Raw genomic sequence first — 23640 nt, 5'->3', positions numbered from 1 at the left:
AGCAATAAAGAGAGACAATCCCCGCCCACTACGGGCTCACGGCCTAAGGAAGGGGGTCTCAGACATCAAAACAATCGCCGACCCTGTGTTAATTTATAGGCTGCCACCAGGCGGCAGCAGAACACAGTCACCGTTTCCCGTGTAAATTCCGGAATGGCCACCAGGGGGCACCAGAAAACTCATTTAGTCATTCAATCGAATTCATTTAGTGCTTGCTGTGTGCACAGCACTGTACTAAGCGCTTGGAAAGTACAATTCAGCAATAAAGAGAGACAGTCCCTGCCCACTACGGGCACACGGCCTAAAGAAGGGGTGACAGACATCAAAACAATCACCGACCCTGTGTTAATTTATAGGCTGCCACCAGGCGGCAGCAAAACACAGTCATCGTCTCCGTGTAAATTCCGGAATGGCCACCTGGGGGCACCAGAACACTCATTTACTCATTCAATCGAATTCATTGAGTGCTTACTGTGTGCACAGCACTGTACTAAGCGCTTGGAAAGTACAATTCAACAATAAAGAGAGACAGTCCCCGCCCACTACGGGCACACGGCCTAAAGAAGGGGTGACAGACATCAAAACAATCACCGACCCTGCGTTAATTTATAGGCTGCCACCAGGCGGCAGCAGAACACAGTCACCGTCTCCGTGTAAATTACGGAATGGCCACCGGGGGGCAGCAGAACTCTCATTTAGTCATTCAATCGAATTTACCCGCGTAACGTGACGCCGCCCGGCGTGGTGACGCCGCCCGGCGTGGTGACGCCGCCCGGCGTGGTGACGCCGCCCGGCGTGGTGACGCCGCCCGGCGTGGTGACGCCGCCCGGCGTGGTGACGCCGCCCGGCGTGGTGACGCCGCCCGGCGTGGTGACGCCGCCCGGCGTGGTGACGCCGCCCGGCGTGGTGACGCCGCCCGGCGTGGTGACGCCGCCCGGCGTGGTGACGCCGCCCGGCGTGGTGACGCCGCCCGGCGTGGTGACGCCGCCCGGCGTAAGGGGGAGGGGCCTGGAATCCCCGGGGGAAGTACCAGCGTGCCAAACAAGCGCTTAGTACAGTGCTGTGCACACAATAGGCGTTCAGTAAGTACGATAGAATGAATGATCCTCGTTGAGGGCCCCCTCCTCGCCCCTGCGGCCTCCCGCCTGTCCCTCAGACCACCATCGGGGCGGGGCAACTGCAGGCCCCGCCCCTGCCTGGGGAGTCTTCTTTCATTCATTCATTCATTAATCGTATTTATTGAGCGCTTACTGTGTGCAGGCCACTGTACTAAGCGCTTGGGAAGTACAAGTTGGCAACATATAGAGACGGTCCCTACCCAACAGCGGGCTCACAGTCTAGTCTGCCTGGGGAGTCTTCTTCATAATAATAATCATTATATTTGTATATATGTTTGTACATATTTGTTACTCTATTTATTTGTTTATTTATTTTACTTGTACATATCTATTCTATTTATTTTATTTTGTTAGTATGTTTGGTTTTGTTCTCTGTCTCCCCCTTTTATCATCATCATCAATCGTATTTATTGAGCGCTTACTATGTGCAGAGCACTGTACTAAGCGCTTAGGAAGTACAAATTGGGAACATATACAGTCCCTACCTAACAGTGGGCTCACAGTCTAAAAGGGGGAGACAGAACAAAACCAAACATACTAACAAAATAAAATAAATAGAATAGATATGTACAAGTAAAATAAATAAATAAATACTGTCTCTATATGTTGCCAACTTGTACTTCCCAAGCGCTTAGTACAGTGCTCTGCACACAGTAAGCGCTCAATAAATACTATTGATGATGATAATCATGATGGCATTTATTAAGCGCTTACTATGTGCAAAGCAACGTTATAAACGCTGGGGAAGTTACAAGGGTACAACGTGGGGCTCCCAATCGTCATCCCCATTTGGCAGATGAGGTCACTGAGGCCCAGAGAAGTGAAGTGACTCGCCCAAAGTCACACAGCTGACACGTGGCGGAACGGGGATTAGAACCCATGACCTCTGACTCCAAAGCCCGGGCTCTTTCCACTGAGCCACGCTGAGCCCCACGTGGGCCAACCTGATTACCTTGTATCCCCCCCAGCGCTTAGAACAGTACTTTGTGCATAGTAAGCGCTTAACAAATACCATTTTTATTATTATTTTTTTTTTCTGTCATCACTGACCCAGAGCCTTGGGAGACATGGCTGTTCCTCAACAAAACCCCTGCAGGTGAGTAGGTTACATACTTTTTTTTCCCTGGTGCTTCCTCCCCCTTTTCCTGCATCTAGTCCTCCTCATAAAAAAAAAAACAACAAAACGAAAGAACTGTACAAGGTTTTTAAACAAAAAACTCACTACCTCCCTATTTTAAAAGCAAAAATCACTCTCCCCGACTTATCCGTGCATGAACAAACGGTTTGTTGGTGCTCCCGGCAGACCCAATCGATTTCATTCATTCAATTCGTTCAATCGTATTTATTGAGCACTTACTGTGTGCAGAGCACTGTACTAAGCGCTTGGGAAGTACAAGTTGGCAACAGATAGAGACGGTCCCTACCCAACAGCGGGCTCACAGTCCAGAAGGGGGAGGCAGACGACAAAACAAAACATGTGGACGGGTGTCAAGTCGTCAGAATAAATAGAAATAAAGCTAGATGCACCTCATTAACAGAATAAATAGAATAGTAAATATGTACAAGTAAAATAAATAGAGTAATAAATCTGTACAAACATATACAGGTGCTGTGGGGAGGGGAAGGAGATAGGGCAGGGAGGATGGGGAGGAGGAGAGGAAAAAGGGGGTTCAGTGTGGGAAGGCCTCCTGGGGGAGGTGAGCTCTCAGTAGGGCTTTGAAGGGAGGAAGAGAGCTAGCTTGTAGCTATTGTACTCTCCCAAGTGTTTAGTACTTAGTGCTTAGATTTTTTATACCCATGATTGCACAACCGATTTTTTGGTGGCCACGGGGTCCAAAAGGATTTCTGGTGCCCGTGGATACCATAATGAGTGCTTTAATAATAATAATAATAATAATGGTATTTGTTAAGCGCTTACTATGTGCAGAGCACTGTTCTAAGCGCTGGGGAGGTTACAAGGTGATCAGGTTTTCCCACGGGGGGCTCACGGTTTTAATCCCCATTTTACAGATGAGGTAACTGAGGCACGAAGTTAAGTGACTTGTCCCAAGTCACACAGCTGACAGTTGGCAGAGCTGAGATTTGAACCCCTGACCTCTGACTCCAAAGCCCGGGCTCTTTCCTCTGAGCCACAATGCTTTAGTCACCAAGGGGAGGAGGGGGAGTCGGTCGAGCGTATTGTCGATGCCCACAGATGCCCAAAAGGGCGTTTGGTGGCCACAGGGTCACAAGTAAACTTCATATAACCGGGGGGGTGACCAATCTGGTTTTCGGTCCCCAGAGGTGCCCAGATTGTTTTGGCCCTGGCTGCCGCCCCCAGCCCTGCCGAGCCAAGCCGCCCCTACGCCATGCTGCGGGGGCAGAACCTCAGTGAGGGGGTCTCCCCACCCCCACAGCCTCCCGCCCGTCCCTCAGACCACCATCAGGGTGGGTCCTGCCCCTGCCTCGGGATTCTTCTTCTTCTTCATAATAATAATAATAATAATGATGGCATTTATTAAGCACTTACTATGTGCAAAGCACCGCTCTAAACACTGGGGAGGTTACAAGGTGCTCAGGTTGTCCCACATGGAGCTCCCAGTCTTCATCCCCATTTGACAGATGAGGGAACTGAGGCCCAGTGAAGTGACTTGCCCAAAGTCACCCAGCTGACAATTGGTGGAGCTGGGATTAGAACCCATGACCTTTGACTCCCAAGCCCGGGCTCTTTCCACAGAGCCACGCTGCTTCTCAATTGGATTGGATGAGGAGAGCGTGGGGCAGCCTCAGGCTCCATCCCAGCCAGGCATGGGGAAGGGGGGCGGCGAGAAAGGGCAGCGTAAACTTTGACCCCACCCCATCCCCCCTTCTGGGGATAATAATAATAGTAATAATGGTATTTACTAAGCACTGACTATGTGCCAAGCACTGTTCTAAGCGCTGGGGGAGATACAAGCAGCAAGGCTCAGTGGAAAGAGTACGGGCTTTAGGGTCAATTGGCTTGAGTCTGTCTCCTCCTTCAAGACTGTGAGCCCGCCGTTGGGTAGGGACCGTCTCTATATGTTGCCAACTTGTACTTCCCAAGCGCTTAGTACAGTGCTCAGCACACAGTAAGCGCTCAATAAATACGATTGAATGAATGGATGAATTTGTTACCAACAGGGCGCAGCCACCGACTCCGTGTGGATTTGCAGGTGGCCACCAGGGGGCAGCGGAACCCAGTCACCGCCCCTGTGTGGGTTTGCAAGGGGCCACCAGGGGGCAGCAGAAACAGTCACCGCCTGCGTGTGGATGATGATCATTCATTCAATCGTATTTATTGAGCGCTTACTATGTGGAGAGCACTGTACTAAGCGCTTGGGAAGTACAAGCTCGATTATGATATTTGTTAATAATAATAATAACAATGTCGGTATCTGTATATATGTTTGTACATATTTATTACTCTATTTATTTATTTATTTTACATGTACATATCTATTCTATTTATTTTGTTTTGTTAGTATGTTTGGTTTTGTTCTCTGTCTCCCCCTTTTAGACTGTGAGCCCACTGTTGGGTAGGGACTGTCTCTATATGTTGCCAACTTGTACTTCCCAAGCGCTTAGTACAGTGCTCTGCACACAGTAAGCGCTCAATAAATACGATTGATGATGATTTGTTATCAGCAAAACGCGTCCACCGCCTCCGCGTGGATTTGCAGGTGGCCACCAGGGGGCAGCAGAGCTAGCCACCGCCTCCGTGTGGATGATAATCATTCATTCAATCGTATTTATAATAATAATAATAATGGCATTTATTAAGCGCTTACTATGTGCAAAGCACTGTTCTAAGCGCTGGGGAGGTTACAGGGTGATCAGGTTGTCCCACGGGGGGCTCACAGTCTTAATCCCCATTTTACAGATGAGACAGCTGAGGCACAGAAAAGTTAAGTGACTCATTGAGGCCAGGGAACTGCCAACTCTGTTGTATTGTAATAATAATAATTATTATTACGACATTTGCTAAGCGCTTACTATGTGCCGAGCACCGTTCTAAGCAGTAGCGGGGATACAAGGTAATCAGGTTGTCCCACGTGGGACTCACAGTCTTAATCCCCATTTTACAGATGAGGTAACTGAGGCACAGAGAAGTTAAGTGACTTGCCCAAAGTCACACAGCTGACATTTGGCAGAGCTGGGATTTGAACCCATGACCTCTGACTCCAAAGCCCGCACTCTTTCCACTGAGCCTCACTGCTTCCAACTTTATTATTATTATTGTTAACAAATGCCATCATTATTATCATTATCGTCACCCACACGGAGGCGGTGACTGGTTCTGCTTCCCCCCGCTGGCCACCTTCAAATCCACACGGAGACGGTGGCTGTGATCTGTTGGTAACAAATACCGACATTATTATTATTGTTATTATTATTATTAACAGCAAATACCGTCATTGAGCCCATTGTTGGGTAGGGACCGTCTCTATATGTTGCCAACTTGTACTTCCCAAGCGCTTAGTACATTGCTCTGCGCACAGTAAGCACTCAATAAATACGATTGAATGAATGAATGGATTTTACAGGCGTGGAAACCGCGGCCCAGAGAGATTAAGCATCTGGTTTGTACATATTTATTACTGTTTGTACATATTTATTACTGTTTGTACATATTACTCTATTTATTTATTTATTTATTTTATTTGTACATATCTATTCTATTTATTTTATTTTGTTAGTATGTTTGGTTTTGTTCTGTCTCCCCCTTTTAGACTGTGAGCCCACTGTTGGGTAGGGACTGTCTCTATATGTTGCCAATTTGTACTTCCCAAGCGCTTAGTACAGTGCTCTGCACATAGTAAGCGCTCAATAAATACGATTGATGATGATGATGGCCCCAGGTCACCGGCAGGCCGAATGGAGAGCTGGGACTAGAACCCAGGTCTCCGCACATAATGATAATAATAATGATCCTATTTGTTAAGCGCTTACTATGTGCCAAGCACTGTTCTAAGCGCTGGGGTAGATAGACAGTAATCATTTTGCCCCCCGTGGGGCTCACAGTCTTCATCCCCATTTTACAGATGAGGTCACTGAGGCACAGAGAAGTTAAGTGACTTGCCCAGGGTCACAACACAGACAAGTGGCTGGGAGGAAATAGAACCCACGACCTCTGACTTCCAAGCCCGGAGAAGCAGCGTGGCTCAGTGGAAAGAGCCCGGGCTTTGAAGTCATTCATTCAGTCGTATTTCCAAGGTCATGGGTTCAAATCCCGACTCTGCCAATCGTCAGCTGGGTGACTGTGGGCAAGTCACTTCCCTTCTCTGGGCCTGAGTGACCTCCTCTGTCAAATGGGGATGAAGACTGGGAACCCCCCCATGGGACAACCTGATCACCTAATAATAATAATAATAATAATAATAATAATAATAATAATAATAATGGCATTTGTCAAGCAAAGTACTGTTCTAACTCCTGGGGAGGTTAGAAGGTGATCAGGTTGTCCCACGGGGGGCTCACAGTCTTCATCCCCATTTTACAGATGAGATAACTGAGTCCCAGAGAAGTGAAGTGACTTGTCCAAAGTCACACAGCTGACAAGCGGTGGAGCAGAAATTTGAACCCATGACCTCTGACTCCAAAGCCCGGGCTCTTTCCATTCATTCATTCAATCATATTTATTGAGTGCTTACTGTGTGCAGAGCACTGTACTAAGTGCTTGGGAAGTACAAGTTGGCAACATAGAGGAGGCCTTCCCAAACTGAGCCCCCTCCTTCCTCTCCCCCTCCTGCCCCTCTCCACCCCCCCGCCTTACCTCCTTCCCTTCCCCACAGCACCTGTATATATGTATATATGTTTGTACGGATTTATTACTCTATTTATTTTACTTGTACATATCTATTTTGCTAATAGATTTTGCTATTTTTTAAATTATTTTGCTAATGTGTTTTGTTTTGTTCTCTGTCTCCCCCTTCTAGACTGTGAGCCCACTGTTGGGTAGGGACCGTCTCTATGTGTTGCCAACTTGGACTTCCCAAGCACTTAGTACAGTGCTCTGCACACAGTAAGCACTCAATAAATACGACTGATTGATTGATATAGAGACGGTCCCTATCCAACAGCAGGCTCACAGTCTAGAAGGGGGAGACAGACAACAAAACATATTAACAAAATAAAATAAATAGAATAAATAAGTAAGTAGAGTGATAAATCTGTACAAACATATATACAGGCGCTGTGGGGAGGGGAAGGAGGTAAGGTGGTGGGGATGGGACGCTGCTTCTCTGTACCCTTCTAGACTGTGAGCCCGCTGTTGGGTAGGGACCGTCTCTCAGTGTTGCCAACTTGTACTTCCCAAGCGCTTAGTACAGTGCTCTGCACACAATAAGTGCTCAATAAATACGATTGAATGAATGAATACCCTTGTACACCCCCCCCCCACCCCCCAGCGCTTAGAACGGTGCTTTGCACATAGTTAGCACTTAATAAATGCCACTGTCATTATTACCTCCTTCCCCTCCCCACCGCATCTGTATATACGTATATATGTTTATACATATTTATTACTCTATTTTACTTGTACATATTTATTCTATTTATTTTATTTTGTTAATATGTATTGTTTTGTCGTCTGTCTCCCCCTTCTAGACTGTGAGTCTGCTGTTGGGTAGGGACCGTCTCTCTATGTTGCCAACTTGTACTTCCCAAGCGCTTAGTACAGTGCTCTGCACACAGTAAGCACTTAATAAATACGATTGAATGAATGAGTGAATCAAACCAACCCAGGACTGCCAGCGTGGCTTTGTGGCAAGAGGGGTTTGGGAGTCGGAGGACGTAGGTTCTAATCCTGGCTCCGCCACTGGTCTGCTGGGTGACTTTGGGCAAGCTGCTTAACTTCTCTGTGCCCTCAGTTACCTCATCTGGAAAATGGGGATGAAGACTGTGAGCACCACGTGGGACAACCTGATTACCTTGTATCTCCCCAGGTGCTTAAAACAATGCTTGGCACATAGTAAGTGCATAACAAATACCATAAAATATTTTTTTAAAAAGCACTGAGAACAGTGTTTGGCTCATGGCAAGCACTTAACAAATGCCATAATTAGAATTCTTATCAAATACCATAATTAGAATTCTTATCATTATTATTATTATTAATAAATGAGGGATAAAGTAGATGGATATCTCGATGAGGCATTTTTGTCACCTAAACTGATGGCTGTAGGACATACGCTTCCCATGTTTAACCACTGCTGTTGGAACAATGGCCCCCATGTGTCATGGGACCGGATGAGATGCCCAACGGTGTTTTTATGGAAAAAATATACAGTAGTCACTCTCAAAAATACAGATTCTCATAGATGCAGTCTCACCAACAGTGTTCCCTTAGGAATGACTGAGAGCCCAATCTCGATCATGTGCCATAAAGCTTTCCAGGAGGAAAGCAAGCAGCCACCAGGTGAATGTCCAGTAGTAACAAATGATTATTCTGATGTTGAATCAGAATATCAGAATGCTGATCCCTTACCTTTTTTAATGTTTGTCTGTAAGCCTGATTTCTGAAGTCCTCTGGGTGGAAACTTCTAATGACTTATTTCCCTTCATTAAAAACAGAATTAAAAACAGTTTACCTGAAAGGTTTTACTGTCATTCGCTAAGCAGCACGGCGTAGCGGATGGAGCATGTGCCTATGAGTCAGAAAGTCACAGGTGCCAATCCCAGCTCTGCCACTTGTCCGCTCTGTGGCCCTGGGCAAATCACTTCACTTCTCTGTGCCTCAGTTACCTCATCTGTCAAGCCTGTGAGCCCCATGTGGGTCCGGGACTGTGTCCAACCCTATTTGCTTGTATCTACCCCAGTGCTTAGAACGGTGTTAGGCACCTAGTACTCACTTAACAAGTGCCATGATTAGTTGTAGTAGTATTTCCTAGGCTCAATTATAAAAAAATGTTCTCTGTTTCCACAATGTGAGTTAAGGATTTAATTTTTTATGGCCATTCTATAGGTCCCTGAATTTTGAATGGAGCTAAGAGGACAAGTGGGTATATTTGAAAGTAGAGGGATAAGCCTTGCTTAGTAAAGAGCAATTACAGCCATTATGCCATGGTAAAGTAGGCTAGTCTAGCCCCAGGAGGAACTCCTGAGACCTGCTGGTGTTGGCAGCAGCAAGTTTTTCTCATCCACTCTACCAGTTTCTGCTCCCCATCACCTGGTCTGAAGGTGAATGGTTGTGTATGTCTAGGCCGGATTGGGAAGTGCTAGGAATCTATGTGGGGCTGTGTGTTTAGTGGTGTGCAGCATGGGAAGAAAGTTACAGGAGTATGTTTGAAGAAGTGCAGACCATAAGGGGAGAGCAAAGGGTTGCGTTAGTGTGTCAAGGAGGGTGGGTAAAAGGGAACAGGGATATGTATGTGGGGAGGGCTAGGGATGTATAGTAGGGGAAAGGTGTGAAAGTGTGGTTTGGAAGTCAGTAGGTATAAGGATGTGTGAGTTTTGCTTGTATTATACTCGGCCCATTAATCCAAGGAAGCTGTCCACACTGCAAAATACACCTTGGAAAGTTTCAGTCTTGACCTGGGGCACAACAGGTCTCCTGGGAGCTGGGAGAGAGTGAGAGAGGGAGAGAGAAAAAAACTAAGGAAGAGGGGGCATCTAGTGCCATAGATCACCCTTCCACTTTCCCCACAGAACTGTCACACCTTTGGCTGGCTCAAGAGTTCCCACCCATTTGCATACTGTAAAGACCTCAGGCAAGGCTGCCACCTTCACTTGCCTTTGTACAAAGAGGAGTTTTAGTCGTCAACCCTGAACGTCTTGATTATCCTGTGCAGACACCATCTCTTTGAATCATAGGAGGACCCAATCCACAAGCCAAGGAAGACTATCAGGTGTGAGATGGGATTTTAAAACTTTTATTCACTAACATAGTGTTTTGGAGAAGAGAAGCTTTCCTTAGAATATCTGGAAGGAGGAGAGGTGGATCAGGTTTAGGGAGCTGGAAGGGTGTCGGGGAGGAGGTGTTGGATGAAGGGGTGGCCAGGGTTGAGCGGGGGAGGTGGAAAGGGCAGTCAGAGACAACCCCAGGCCCCAGAAGATGCCCTGTGGCTTGGCCCTCGGGTTGTGTGGGGTTCGGGTGGAGTCAGGAATGCTTCAGGATGGTTTCCCTCAGAGTGTTGAGGGTCCAGGAAGAAGTCAGAGCTGGGTCGGCTGAAAGGCTGGGATCCTTAGGGTGGGGGCGGGAATGCTTCAGGATGGTTTCCCTCGGGGTGTTGAGTGTCCAGGACAAAATTAGAGCTGGCTTGGCAGGAGGCCTTGAGTCCTTGAAAGTTAGGATGCTGTTGAAACATTTTTTTTTTCCTTTTATTTTAGGGAAGAAAGGGAAGGAGGAGAAATGGAAGTGACTGGAGAAAGAGGAGGGGAGGTGGAGAGGGGAAGAGATAGAGAAGGGGTCCCCAGCAACGCCCTCTTCCCTGCCGCTCCTTCCCCTGCCCTGCCACTGTCCCTCCTGCAGTGGGCCTCCCAATGCGGATTAAGGGGCACCTAGTGGCAGGGCCTCAGTGGGCTTAAGCCCTCTGTCCCCCCATCCCCAGGCAGGCCTGGTCCACCACCTCCCCTGGTCCCCTCTCACCGGACTGCCCCTGCTTCCGCCCCCCACCCCCACTGCAATAAGGGGCCTCGGGGCAGTGCCCATGCCTCCTCCGATGGCAGGCACAATCACGTGAATTCACCTTGGTCCGCTGCCCCTCCACCTCATTTCTTCCCCGGACTTAGGAATGCCGATTCTCTCCTTGCTGCATGTGGGGAACAAAAATCCTATCAGCAGATTTTGAAGTGGAAAAGCTAAGGTAGGCGTAAATGCACCGACACCCATCAAGGCAACACTTGCCAGCTCCCAGGGCCACCCTGAGAATATCCCTTGAACCCACCCTTTCCGGGAATTAGGACATTTCTCCCTTCTGGTCTGCACTTACCTCTGACCCTACCAGGGCCTACCTCATCCAAGAAAGGTCCAGTCCAGAGTAGCAGACTCCCAAATCTGTACAGATTCAAAACCTTGAGGACAAAATATTCAGTGGGTCAGATGTTCTTAAACAAAGCAGAGGAAGTGAAATTGCTTTGAAGTTGGATGGCATTTTCACTGGAAGTTTTTGGGTGGGTCTATAGTGTTCTAGTCAGTTTGCGTTCATAAGGCCATTCATCTAATCACATTAGAAAAGGCAGAGAGATAAACCTCGCCGTTTTTGGCCTTTGAATGCATGGTATTTTTATTTGTTTTGGGTTTTTTTAATCCTAAAATATCCCAGACGTCTACGTTCAGTGGAATGAGTGTTTTACGGATTTATATGTCAGTGATTTTAGATGTTAGTGATTTTAGTATTAACTTTTATTTTAAACTATTTTATTGTATTTTATTGTGCTGACTGTAATTGCGTTTTACATTTCTTTTTATTTTATTTAGCTTTTTTATTGACTTTTTAAATGCTGTCATGGCCAGGAAATGGAGGAAGGCCCCACCGGTTTTCCTGGCCTCCCAGGAGGAGGGAGATGAGTCGGTTCTGCTGTCAGAAGTCAGGGTCCTGGAAAGATCAGCAGAGTTCCAGGCTAATGTGTGTTCCTCCTTTGTAAGAGCCAGGTAAGGGAAGAGAGCTTCAGTGAAAATGCAGAGCAATGCGGGGTCCAGATGAGGTCAAACTCTGAACCCCACATCCAAAAGAGGCAGCTTCAGCTTGTGGCTAGAGCCCGGGCCTGGCGGTCAGAAAGACCTGGGCTCTCATCCCGGCCCCGCCACTTGTCTGCTGGGTGACATTCCCTAAGTCACTTCACTTCTCTGGGCCTCAGTTCTTGCATATGTAAAACGGGGATTAAAACTGTGAGCCCATGTGGGCACTGACTGTGTCCAACCTCATTAGCTTGTTTAGTACAGTGCCTGGCACATAGGAGACGCTTAAAAAATACCAAAAACAAACAAACAAACAAAAAAAGAGCAGCATCGCTAAGTAGAAAGAGCATGGCCCTGGGAGTCAGAGGACCTAGGTTCTAATCCTAGGTCTGCCAGTTGATTGCTGTGTGACCTTGGGCAAGTCACTCCACTTCTCTGTGCCTCAGTTTCCCAAATGTAAAATGAGGCTTAAATACCTGTTCTTCCCCCTACTTAGATTGTGAGCCCCATGCAGGACAGGATTGTGTCTGATCTAATCAACTTGTACCTACCCCAGCACTTAGAACAGTGTTTGACACATAGTAAGTGCTTAACGAATACCCTAAAAAAATTCAAACCCTGGACCCTTGGGGGCTTGCAGAATAGTGGGGGTGCTCAAGATTGGCAGTGGATAAATAAGTAAAGATTGAAATGGTATAATAATGATACTGGTGTTTAAGCACTTACAAGCCAGGCAATGTACTAAACATGAGGGTAGATATGAGATAATCACAGCAGTCACGGTCCTCATGTGACTCCCAGTGTAAGTCTTTTTTTTTCTTTTTTTAATGGTATTGGTTAAGGGTTTACTATGATGATGATGATGGTATTTGTTAAGCGCTTACTATGTGCAAAGCACTGTTCTAAGCGCTGGGGGCATACAGGATGATCAGGTTGTCCCCCATGGGGCTCACAGTCTCAATCCCCATTTTACAGATGAGGTAACTCAGGCACACAGAAGTTAAGTGACTTGCCCAAAGTCCCACAGCCGACAAGCGGCATAGCCAGGATTAGAACCCATAACCTCTGACTCCCAAGCCCGTGCTCTATCCACTGAGCCATGCTGCTTCTCAGACTGTAGACTCAGACTGCTTCCCTCTCTAGACTGTAAGCTCCTTGCTGGCAGAAATGTGTCTGTTTATTGGTGTATTGTACTCTCTCCCAAACGTTTAGTACAGTAAGCGCTCAATAAATATGACAATCTCCAGGCAGAGCCAGGGTGACAGAGGAATGTTAAACTGCTTAGCCCAGCCTAGTTTTTCTCTTTTTTTAATGGTATTTGTTAGTACTTACTGTGTGCCAGGCACTGTACTAAGCGCTGGGGCAGAAACAAGCTAATCAGGTTGGACACAGCCCCTGTCTCACATTGAGCTCACATTTTACAGATGAGGTAAATGAGACACAGAGAAGTGAAGTGACTTGCCCAAGGCCACACAGCAGACAAGTGAAGGAGTCAGGGTAGGAACCCAGGTCCTTCTGACTCCCGGGCCTGTGCTCTATCCACTAGGCCATGCTGCTTTTCAGTTAAACTCTAGTTAAAGTTCTCACTCTTCCTGCAGGGATGTAGCTGATTTAGGACTGGACTAATACCTCCCACTTTAACATGCCTGCTACAGTTCCTGAAATCAAACAATCAGTGATATTTCTGGAGTGCTGTGTGGAGAGCATTGTATTAAGCACATGGGAGAGGACAGTACAACATTCCTTGCCCACAAGGAGCTTACAGTCTAGATGAGGGGACAACCATTAATAAAAATATATTATGGATGTGTACATAGTGCTTTTGGGCTGAGGGCTGGGTGAATTTCAAGTGCTGAAAGGGTACAGATCAACACAGAAGGGAAAGTTGGGGTGCCAAGCACCGTACTAAGCACTGGGTAGATACAAGCTAATTCATTCATTTATTGAATCGTATTCGTTGAGCCCTTACTGTGTGCAGAGCACTGAACTAGGCACTTGGAAGAGTACTATACAGTGAATTAGCAGACACATTCCCTGCCCACAACGAGCCTATGAGGGGGAGACAGAAATTAATATAAATAAATAACAGATATGGCCATAAGTGCTGCGGGTCTGGGAAGGGGAGATGAATAAAGGGAGCAAGTCAAGACAACACAGAAGGGAGTGGGAAAAGAGCAAAGGAGGGCTTAGTCAGGGAAGGTCTCTTGGAGGAGATGGGCCTTCAATAAGGCTCTGAAAGCAGGAAAGAGTGATCGTCAGATAAGACGAGGGAAGGCATTGAAGGCCAGAAGCAGAAAGTGGGCGAGGGTTGGCGGTAAGATAGGTGAGACAGAGGTACAGTGAGAAGGTTGGCATTAAAAGGAGAGAAGCAGGCTGGGTTGTAGTAGGAGAGCAGTGAGGTGAAGTAGGAGGGGGCAAGGGGATTGAGGGCTTTGAAGGTATTCAGGTTGGACACAGTCCATGGCCCACAAGGGGCTCCCAGCCTTAAAGTCAGAGGGAAATGGGAACAGCAAAACAAAAATGTTAAGAGTGGCAGAACATTGTGTTAAAGGAATCAAGCCGCTACCAAGTCCAACAGCCCATGAGTTTTTTTAAATGGTATTCCTTAAGCGCTTCCTTTATGCCAGGCATTGTACTAAGTGCTGGAGTGGATACAAGCTAATCAGGTTGGACACAGTCCTTGTCCCACGTGGAGCTCATAGTCTTAATCCCTATAGTACAGATGAGTTAACTGAAGCACAGAGAAGTGACTTGCCCAAGGTCACATAGCAGACAAGTGGTGGAGCCGGGATGAGAACCCAAGTCCTCAGACTCCTAAACCCAAGTGCTATCCATTAGGCATGCTGCTCCTCTGGAAGCCTGTCCCTGGAATCTGCCCCACCCTGTCCCATTTACAGCTAAGCACCCAAAACACGGAGGCAGTGAGGGGTATATTCAGTCAAACAGTGGCAGAGAAGCCAGGTGGCCTAATGGGTAGAGACTGGGCTTGGGAGTCAGAAGGACCTGGGTTCTAATCCCGACTCTGCCACTTCTCTGGGCCACAGTTTCCTCATTGGTAGAATGGGGATTGTGACTGTGAGTCCCATGTGGGACAGGGACTGTCCAACCTGATTAGCTTGTATCTAACTTATCGCTTAGTTCCGTGCCTGTCATGTAGTAAGTGTCTAACAGATACTAATAAAAAAAAATAGGTATGGTGGACCATTTTAAACCAAGGAAACTAAAGAATAGTATAAGGTAGCATATCATTCAGAGAATTAGGTAATTCCAGAACCTCTCTTCAGGAAGCAATTTTTTTTACATCGAACCAGCTGGCTAGTTGACTAGGTATCTTAACAAAAATGACTTTCTGTTGGATTATTTATTAAAAAGCTGCTCTCCTCTGTCTCCCTGTGACTCTGTTTTTCAGGCTTTTGCTCCAACTCATCAAACCTCAGCAGATCTCCTTTGCCTTGGAAAAGAACTTAAAAGCTCAGAAAGAAATTGAAGATGGAGTGAAAGCCTTTGGCTTTGAGGAAGAAACTTTACTTTTGATCTCTGAGGTGAGCGTAGATGTCAGGTTTTCATTTCATTTTTTGTTTTTGCATGGTTTTTGTTAAGTGCTTACTATATGCCTAGCTCTGTATTAAGCACTGGGGTAGATGCAAGCTGACTAGGTTGGACACAGTCCATGAGCCCACATGGGGCTCACAGTCTTCAGTCCCATCTTACAGATGTGGTAACTGAGGCCCAGAGAAATAGAGTGACTTGCCTAAGGTCACCTGGCAGATGAAATGTGGCAGAGCCGGGATTAGAACCCAGGTCCTTCAGACTCCCAGGCCCGGGCTGTATCCACTAGGCCACGCTGCTTCTCAATGGTGGTGCCTTCATTTTCATTCAATAAAGTCGTTCTCAATTATTTATTCAGTGGTTGATTTTCTAGTGTATAGATATCTTAAACCCCTGTTTTTTCTCCCCTCTACTCCACCCCTCCCAATTTTGGACACTTGACTATTTTTTTAGGTAGATGGGCACTTTAGAGAAACAGCGTGGCTCAGTGGAAAGAGCATGGGCTTTGGAGTCAGCGGTCATGGGGTCAAATCCCGGCTCTGCCAATTGTCAGCTGTGTGACTTTGGGCAAGTCACTTAACTTCTCTGTGCTTCAGTTACCTCATCTGAAAAATGGGGATTGACTGTTAGCCCTCCGTGGGACAACCTGATCACTCTGTGGCCTCCCCAGCACTTAGAACAGTGCTTTGCACTTAGTAAGTGCTTAATAAATGCCACCAGTATTATTATTATTATTATTATTTAAGGAGCTTAACATCAAACAAGGGGAAATACATAAAGGATCCTTGTCAGAGGCAGGAAAATACAGAAAACCAACAAAATTACAAAGATACCAGAAGATCTATAGGAGGAGTTAGAGTAATTAGAATAAGTACTAGTGAAGGCCTACTTCTGCCTAGTTACTGGTAACCATCTCTTTTTTCTTATATTACATTTGTAATACAAAGCCTTTCATTTCTATTTCTCCCATCTGCAAATGTTGACTCATGGCTAACCCTCATTTTAGTCCCCTAAAGAATCTAAAAATTGGTTTAAAACTCCTAGGATGGAAAAAATTTGTTCCTTGTGATAGGCAGGACAGCTAGTTATATTTTGGTTCCTGGATAAGGGACTCCCCCAAATAAAGATGGAAACCCCTAAAGGAGTCTAGGCTGTAAGCTCATTGTGGACAAGTAACGTGTCTGCTAATAGTGCTGCATTGGACTCTCCCAAGCGCTTAGTATTATGATCTGCATGCAGTAAGTGCTCAGTAAATTCCACTGATTGAATGACTATGGACTGCCCTTCTGAACTGTAAGCTCTCTCTGGGCAGGGAAGATGTCTAATCACTCTGTTGCATTATATTCCCCCAAATGCTTAGTACACTGCTGTGCACATACTAAGCGCTAAATTGATACCGTTGTTTTATTGATTCCATTTCAGATCCTTCCCACTCCCTGCTTCTCAACCAGTAGGTGACTGTGAGCTCGTTGTGGGCAGGGAATCTGTCTGCTGGTTGTGGTATGTACTCTCCCAAGTGCTTAGTACAGTGCTTTGCACACAGGAAACGCTCAGTAAATAGGTCTGAATTGAATTGGCAGAGATTTATGACTATTCCCTGACCAGCAGAAGAGACTCCTACACCCATAAAGGTTGAGAACCACAAGAAGCATATAGTATTTCTTTGACAGGTACTTTTGGGATGCCTTTTGTTTTCTAGTATTCATTAAGTGCTTACTATGTGCCAGGCACTGTATTAAGCACTGGGGCAGATACATGCTAGTCAGGTTGGACCCAGTCCCTGTTGCACATGGGGCTTACATTCTTCAACCCCATTTTACAAATGAGGGAACTGAGGCCCAGTTCCAAGCTGATAAAGTGGTATTTACCCCAGTGCTTAAGGCATAGTAAGTGCTTAACAAAAACCATAAATTAAAATCTGACAAAACAACCACCAGTTTAATCATTTAAAAATGGTCCCTGAGTGGGAGGAAAAGTCATAATCATCGCGATGCTTGGGTAGAAACGTTTCAAACCATTATAAGTGTATTTCTATTTCCGGGCCACTGCCTGATGTAGCAGAGAAACAGCGTGGCCTCGTGGAAAGAGCATGGCCCTGGGAGCCAGGAGCACCTGGGTTCTCGTCCCGGCTCCGGCACTTGACTTCCGTGTGACCTTGGGCAAGTCATTTCACTTCTCTGGGCCTCAGTTCCCTCATCAGTAAAATGGGGATGAAGACTGTAAGCTCGTATCCACCCCGGTGCTTAGTTCAGTGGCCAGCACATAGTGAGCGCGTAACGAGTGTTTTTACTTCCTTCAATTGCAGATTATGGGAGAGGATATCGTTCCAGATAAAGTCAAAGATGAAGGTCACACTGAAGCGAATGTGTCGGCTCTGCGGCTCTGGATGCCTTAGTCATTGCATCTGTAAAATAATTTGAAGACAGGTGGTTCAGAAAGATCGAAGAGCGTACCAGGGCTTTTGAAAATTGGGGCCGCTAGTAGGTAGGCATTTCAACCTAGCACCAATTTTAAAAATTCTGGCTTCTGTTTGGCTTTTGTGGGGGTATTTATTTCAGGCAGAAATTGTGGCTAATAAGAGATGTACTGAATTAAATTGGTTCTTTGTGACGTCTATGGAGTGTCTCCCCCCCCCCCCCCGCCCCACAATTTTCCACTACATTTATTATTTTCGTTTCTTTTAGCCCTTCACTCTGCATTGGACACTACTTGAATTTTATTTCTTCCAGAGCTCTTAATGGTTTTGGAAGAGTAGTTTGTAGGTAGTATGTGTTCATTAACATCATCAACAGTGTTTATGGAGTGCTTACTGTGTGCAGAGCACTGAACCAAGGGTGTGGTAGAGTACAATAGAACAAGGGTTGTTATACATGTGTCCTGCTCACATTGAGTTTACAATCTAGAGGGGGAGACAGACATTGATAAAAAATATCCTGATCAATCAATTGCATTTATTGAGCACTTCCTGCATGCAGAGCACTGAACTAAGCACTTGGGAGAGTTGGGTACATTGTGGGCAGGGAATGTGTCTGTTTATTGTTATATTGTACTCTCCCAAGCACTTAGTACAGTGCTTTGCACACAGTAGGCGCTCAATAAATATGACGGAATGAATGAATGAACAGAGTAGGTAGGTAGGTAGGTAGACACATGCCCTCCCCCAACCAGCTGCATTAGAACTCGGGTCCTCTCGTCACTCTACTGAGCCATACTGCCACCACCCTTGAGGGTGGCCTCAGTGTCAGGCCAAGGTTTATTCTCATGAAGCTAGGGAAAAAAATCCCATCTTAATTCCTTTTCCAAATTGACAGCCCTATTGTTCTCATATAAATTTTATTCCAGTCCCGAATGTGGGATCCTGAAATCAGTCTTTGGCCAATATTATTTTTTAATGGTATTTGTCTAAGTGCTCGCTATGTGCAGCGTGGCTCAGTGGAAAGAGCACGGGCTTTGGAGTCAGAGGTCATGGGTTCAAATCCCAGCTCCGCCAACTGTCAGCTGTGTGACTTTGGGCAAATCACTTAACTTCTCTGTGCCTCAGTTCCCTCATCTGTAAAATGGGGATTGACTGTGAGCCCCACAAGGGACAACCTGATCACCTTGTAACCTCCCCAGTGCTTAGAACAGTGCTTTGCACATAGTAAGCACTTAATAAATGCCATTATTATAATTATTATTATTCTGGGCATTGTACTAAATGCTGACGTAGGTACGCACTAGTCGAGTTGGACACAGTCCATGCCCTACACGGGGCTCAGAGTCAAAATCCCCATTTCATAGGTGACGTCACTAAGGCACAGAAAACTGAAGTGACTTGCTCAAGATCACACAGCAGACAGGTGGCGGAGCAGGGATTAGAATCCTGGTCCTTCTTACTCTCAGGCCCGTGCTCTACCCATTAGGCCACGCTGCTTCTCATTGATTTGTTCAAGTTAAAGTAGGAAAAAAACCCATCTGAATTCACTTTCCAAATTAACGGACTATTGTAGCCTATAAAATGTTTTCCAGTCATTAATATATGATCCTGAAAGGTCTTTATCCTCAGGTTAGCTGTCCAATAAATGGGTGAGTTAAACCCTTCCCCACCGTGGTAGGTATCCAACCCATGTATTTTGAGGTTGGTAGGTTTACCAAAAGAAAAATAATTTAATGCATTCCATCCGGTGACTCTTTCAAAAGAAGAAAATATTGCCCTCGAGGGATCAGGCATATGAGAGATTTATCATCCCCGATCTGTTCATTCTCTATGTACTTCCTGAGCCAATAAATGGAATTTCTCCTGTTGTTTCCCTTAAATGGATCAAGCCTATGTGAACAAAGTAGGTAGCGTGGCTTAGTGGATAGAGCCTGGGCCTGGAAATCAGAAGGACCTGTGTTCTAATCCTGTTTCTGCCACTTTTTGTCTGCTGGATGACTTGGAGTGAGTCACTAATCTTCTCTGTGCCTCAGTTACCTCATCCATAAAATGGGGATGAAGACTGTGAGCTCCATGTAGGACAGGGACTGTGTCCAACCTAATTCGCTTATATTGAACCTAGTGCTTAATACAGTGCCTGGCACATAGTACGCACTTAACAAATGCCATAAAAACAAACAAAAGAAAAACATCAAGTCTGTTATCTTGCTCCAACAGTGCCCCAGGCCCAGCCCCACTCCTCCCACTTGTTGGTCAATCAGTGAATGGGGTATATAACATGTTTCTACCCCAGTGCTTAGTTCAGTGCTTGATACATAGTAAGTGGGGGTGGGAGGTTAGGGGGGAGGTTTGTTCTTTATATTTTTTTTTTCTCAAGTGAAGCAGGGAAGCAGTATGGCCTTGTGTATAGAGCACGGGCCTGAGAGTCAGAAGGACCTAGGTTCTAATTCTGCCTCCTCCAGTTGTGTGCTGTGTGACCTTGGGCAAGTCCCTTCTCTTCCCTGAGTTACCTCATCTGTAAAATGGGGATGAAGACTGAGAGTCCCACAAGGGACAAGGGACTGGGTCCAACCTGTGAGCTTGTATCACCCCTAGCACTTTGTACAGTGCCCGGTGCATCATTAAGTGCTTCACAAATACTACATTAAACAAAGTGAGTGTGAACCTCCCTGTAAAGAAGCAAATACTAGCCCCCAAGCCTGGAACCCTCACAGTAAAATTTAGCCACCATCCACCCCACTGTCAGGAATTTTTCCTTTTATATTTCATTGAAAGTGTCTGCTAATTTTGTTTTATTATACCCTCCCAAGCACTTAGTCAAGTGCTCTGCACATAGTAAACGCTCAACAATTACTATCAATTGATTGATATTTAATCTAAATCTCTGTTGATGACGGAAACCCTTTTTGAGGTCGAGTTCTTCAGCAAGCACTCGAATATCGATGTATGTCCTCAATTCATTTATTCATGATAATTATTATTAACAAGCGCCATCGAGTCATTTCTGATTCATAGTGGCTCTAAGTATATATTTTTTCCAGAATGTCCTGTCTTCTGCTATAATCTATGACTACGCTAACAGTTCTTCCGTTATTATGGGGATGAAGACTGTAGCCCCATGTGGGACAACCTGATCACCTTGTATCTTCCCCAGTGCTCAGAACAGTGCTTTACGCATAGTAAGTGCTTAACAGATGCCATTATCATTATTATTATTATTATTATTGTTATTATTCATGAACTCCAGAGTATATTCATGAATAACCAGTCTTATCTATGTTGTTCTTTTTTCTTGCCCACTCCGGGATGTTTACGCTTTTTTGTCTGCTTGCCTAACTCCCTTATTAAACTGTGAGCTCCTGAGGGACTGACTGTTCTTTTCATTATGTTTCCCCTAAGTGCTCACTCAGTGCTCGCTCCAAGACTTGTCAGCTTGTTGTGGGCAGGTAATGTGTCTGCTTATTGTTCTATTGGACTCTCCCAAGCACTTAGTACAGTGCTCTGCACCCAATAAGCGGTCAATAAAGACAGCTGAATGAACACACACCCGCTCTCTGGCTCCTCCTGCTTTCAGAGGCACAAGGCGTCTGGCGGGTGTTGAACTCACCTGTAGGTACTCACCTTTACAGATGAGGGAACTGCGGCACAGAAAAGCAAAGTGACTAACCCAAAGGCACACAGCAGCCAAGTGGCAGAGCTAGGACTAGAACCCAGACCCATGCTCTATCCACTAGGCCACATTGCTTCTCTTGAAGCCCCCTACTTGAGAAGAACGAAACACGCAAACTGGGATGTAGGGAGAGAAGAAGAATGATAAGCTGGAGGGAGAATGCCGATAAAGCCCAGGCCTGGGAATCAGAAGGACCTGGGTTTTAATCCCCGCTCTGCTGCTTGTCTGCTATGTCACCCTGGGCAAGTCATTTCACTTCTCTGGGCTTTAGTTACCTCATCTGTAGAACAGGAATGAAGACTGTGAGCCCCGTGTGGGACAGGGACTGTATCCAACCTGATGAGCTGTATCTTCCCCAGTGTGTAGAATGGTGTCTGGCACCTAGGAAGCGCTTAGCAAATACCTTAAAAAATAGAAAGTGGAAGTGCGAGGCCCAGAACTGGGGACAGGCCCCTGCAGCCTCAGGCTGCCATAACCCACCTTGAGGTGGATATCCAGGACCTGAGCCCTGTTGCACTAAACAGCTTCACTCTGCTTTGGTCAAGAAAGATGTAGACAAATACATCCCGTTTATTGGCCGCCTCCAGCACATCACAGAAAGTCTCGAAATCCATGAACTCATCCATCATGATGGCCAGGACCTGGAGCGGAACAAGACAGGGTGTTTATCTTTTTTCCTTATTTGATGGCATTTTTTAAGCACCTACTGTGTGTCCAGCACTGTTATTAAGGGCTGGGAACAGGTTAATTTGGTCAGACAGTCCCTGTCGCACATGGGGCTCACAGTTTTGGCATGAGGGAAAACAGTTTCCATTTTCCAGTTGAGGAAATGGAAGCCCAGAGAAGCGAAGTGACTTGCCGAAGGTCACAAGGCAAGCAGTTGGCAGAGTGGAATTAGAACCCAGGTCCTTTGGATTCCCAGACCTGGGCTCTGTCCAGTAGGCCACGCTGCTTCTCTTTATTGGAGACAAGGTTACGTTTCACCCCAGGCACTGTCTCCCAGGAGCCGGGATTAGAACCCAGGTCCTTCTGATTCCCGGGCCGAGGCTCTGTCCCCTAGTCCACGCTGCTTCTTGTTACCAGAGACCAGGTTATATTTCCCCTTCCCCACCAACTTCCACTCCCCAAAGAGAGGGGGATCATGGGGGAATCAAGCACTTAGTACAGTACTCTGCACACAGTAAGTGCTCAATAAATACAATTGAATGATGGGAAGAGGGCTGTTTCACCCAGATTTCAGAGAATCGCAGTCTTGTTTCAATGTCCTTAGTAGTCATGTGGAGGGGGAGAAGGACCTGAACCAGCAAATAATTCCACTAACTGAGGCCAAAAAATTCAATTATCTGGACTTCAAAGGTAAGGAGTTTTTTTCTGCCTTTTCAGTGTGTAGAATTTGCTAGTGTAGACTTGATCTAAAATACTCATATTATCAGAGACCACCCCACAGTCCCCATTTATCTTGTACCTCGCTATGGGCCTTAGGATCTGCAATTTGTGGTTAAGTTGCTATATCTCTACGTGACTTAACTCATTCCATAGAAAGTAGCTTTGGTTCAGCTGGGAAGGTTTGAAAACATCAAGGAGCCAGCTGAAAGACCTAAGTGCTCTTGGCACTAAACTGAAACAAATCCAGGAATTTCCAAACTGATAATTGATCACTGGGATGTTAGTCTCAGCTCAAGCCCATGAATATGCCTGACCTGTCACTAATCAGTCTAGCATATCAGTCAGTGATATTTATGGAGCACTTACTGCATGCAGAGTGCTGTATTAAGTGCTTGGGAGAGTACAATAGAATTGAGTTCTAGAATAGAACTTACCCAACAGAGTACCACATGCTTGGGAATTTGTTATGGGCCAGGAATGTGTCTCCTAATTCTGTTGTATTGTTCTGTCTTAAGTGCTTAGTATGATGCTCTGCACATAGGAAGCGGTCAGTAAATACCACTGATTGAGAGAGAACAATAACATTAGCAGACACAATCCCTGCCCATATGGATCTCACAAACTAGTTGGAGAAATTGACACCAAAATACCTTATAAGCAGAAGGAAGAAATGGGATTTAAAGACTGTGAGCCCGATGTGGGCAGGGATTGTCTCTTTATTGCTGAATTGTACTTCCCAAGTGCTTAGTACAGTGCTGTGCACACAGTGAGTGCTCAATAAATACAATTGAATGAATGAATGAAGTGCTTCATGGAAGGGGGTGGGAGTGAGGAGGGTGTGTGAGAGTGTGTGTGTGTGTGTGTGTGTGTGTGTGTGTGTTTT

General features: G+C 46.0%; 1 protein-coding gene and 1 long non-coding RNA gene across 2 annotated transcripts; both read left to right on the top strand.

Moving 5' to 3' along the window:
* Window positions 1-2175: 2175 nt before the first annotated feature.
* Window positions 2176-11648, top strand: LOC119942521. Its single transcript, XR_005455379.1, has 3 exons — window positions 2176-2214; window positions 9765-9964; window positions 11536-11648. It is a non-coding gene; the product is annotated as an uncharacterized LOC119942521 (long non-coding RNA).
* A 14-nt stretch (window positions 11649-11662) lies between these two features.
* LOC119941859 (uncharacterized protein C8orf76-like) lies at window positions 11663-17901 on the top strand (the record flags this gene model as incomplete). The annotated part of the gene is made up of 3 exons (XM_038762376.1): window positions 11663-11709; window positions 15146-15278; window positions 17591-17901. Coding segments are annotated over 3 exons (270 nt in total), but the record flags the coding sequence as incomplete, so codon positions are not given.
* Between the last annotated feature and the right edge of the window lie 5739 nt (window positions 17902-23640).

The sequence above is a fragment of the Tachyglossus aculeatus genome, chromosome 21, assembly GCF_015852505.1.
Source record: "Tachyglossus aculeatus isolate mTacAcu1 chromosome 21, mTacAcu1.pri, whole genome shotgun sequence".
Classification (NCBI taxonomy): Eukaryota; Metazoa; Chordata; class Mammalia; order Monotremata; family Tachyglossidae; genus Tachyglossus; species Tachyglossus aculeatus.
Note: the sequence above shows the minus strand (reverse complement) of the source record. Positions and strands in the feature narration are given on the sequence as shown.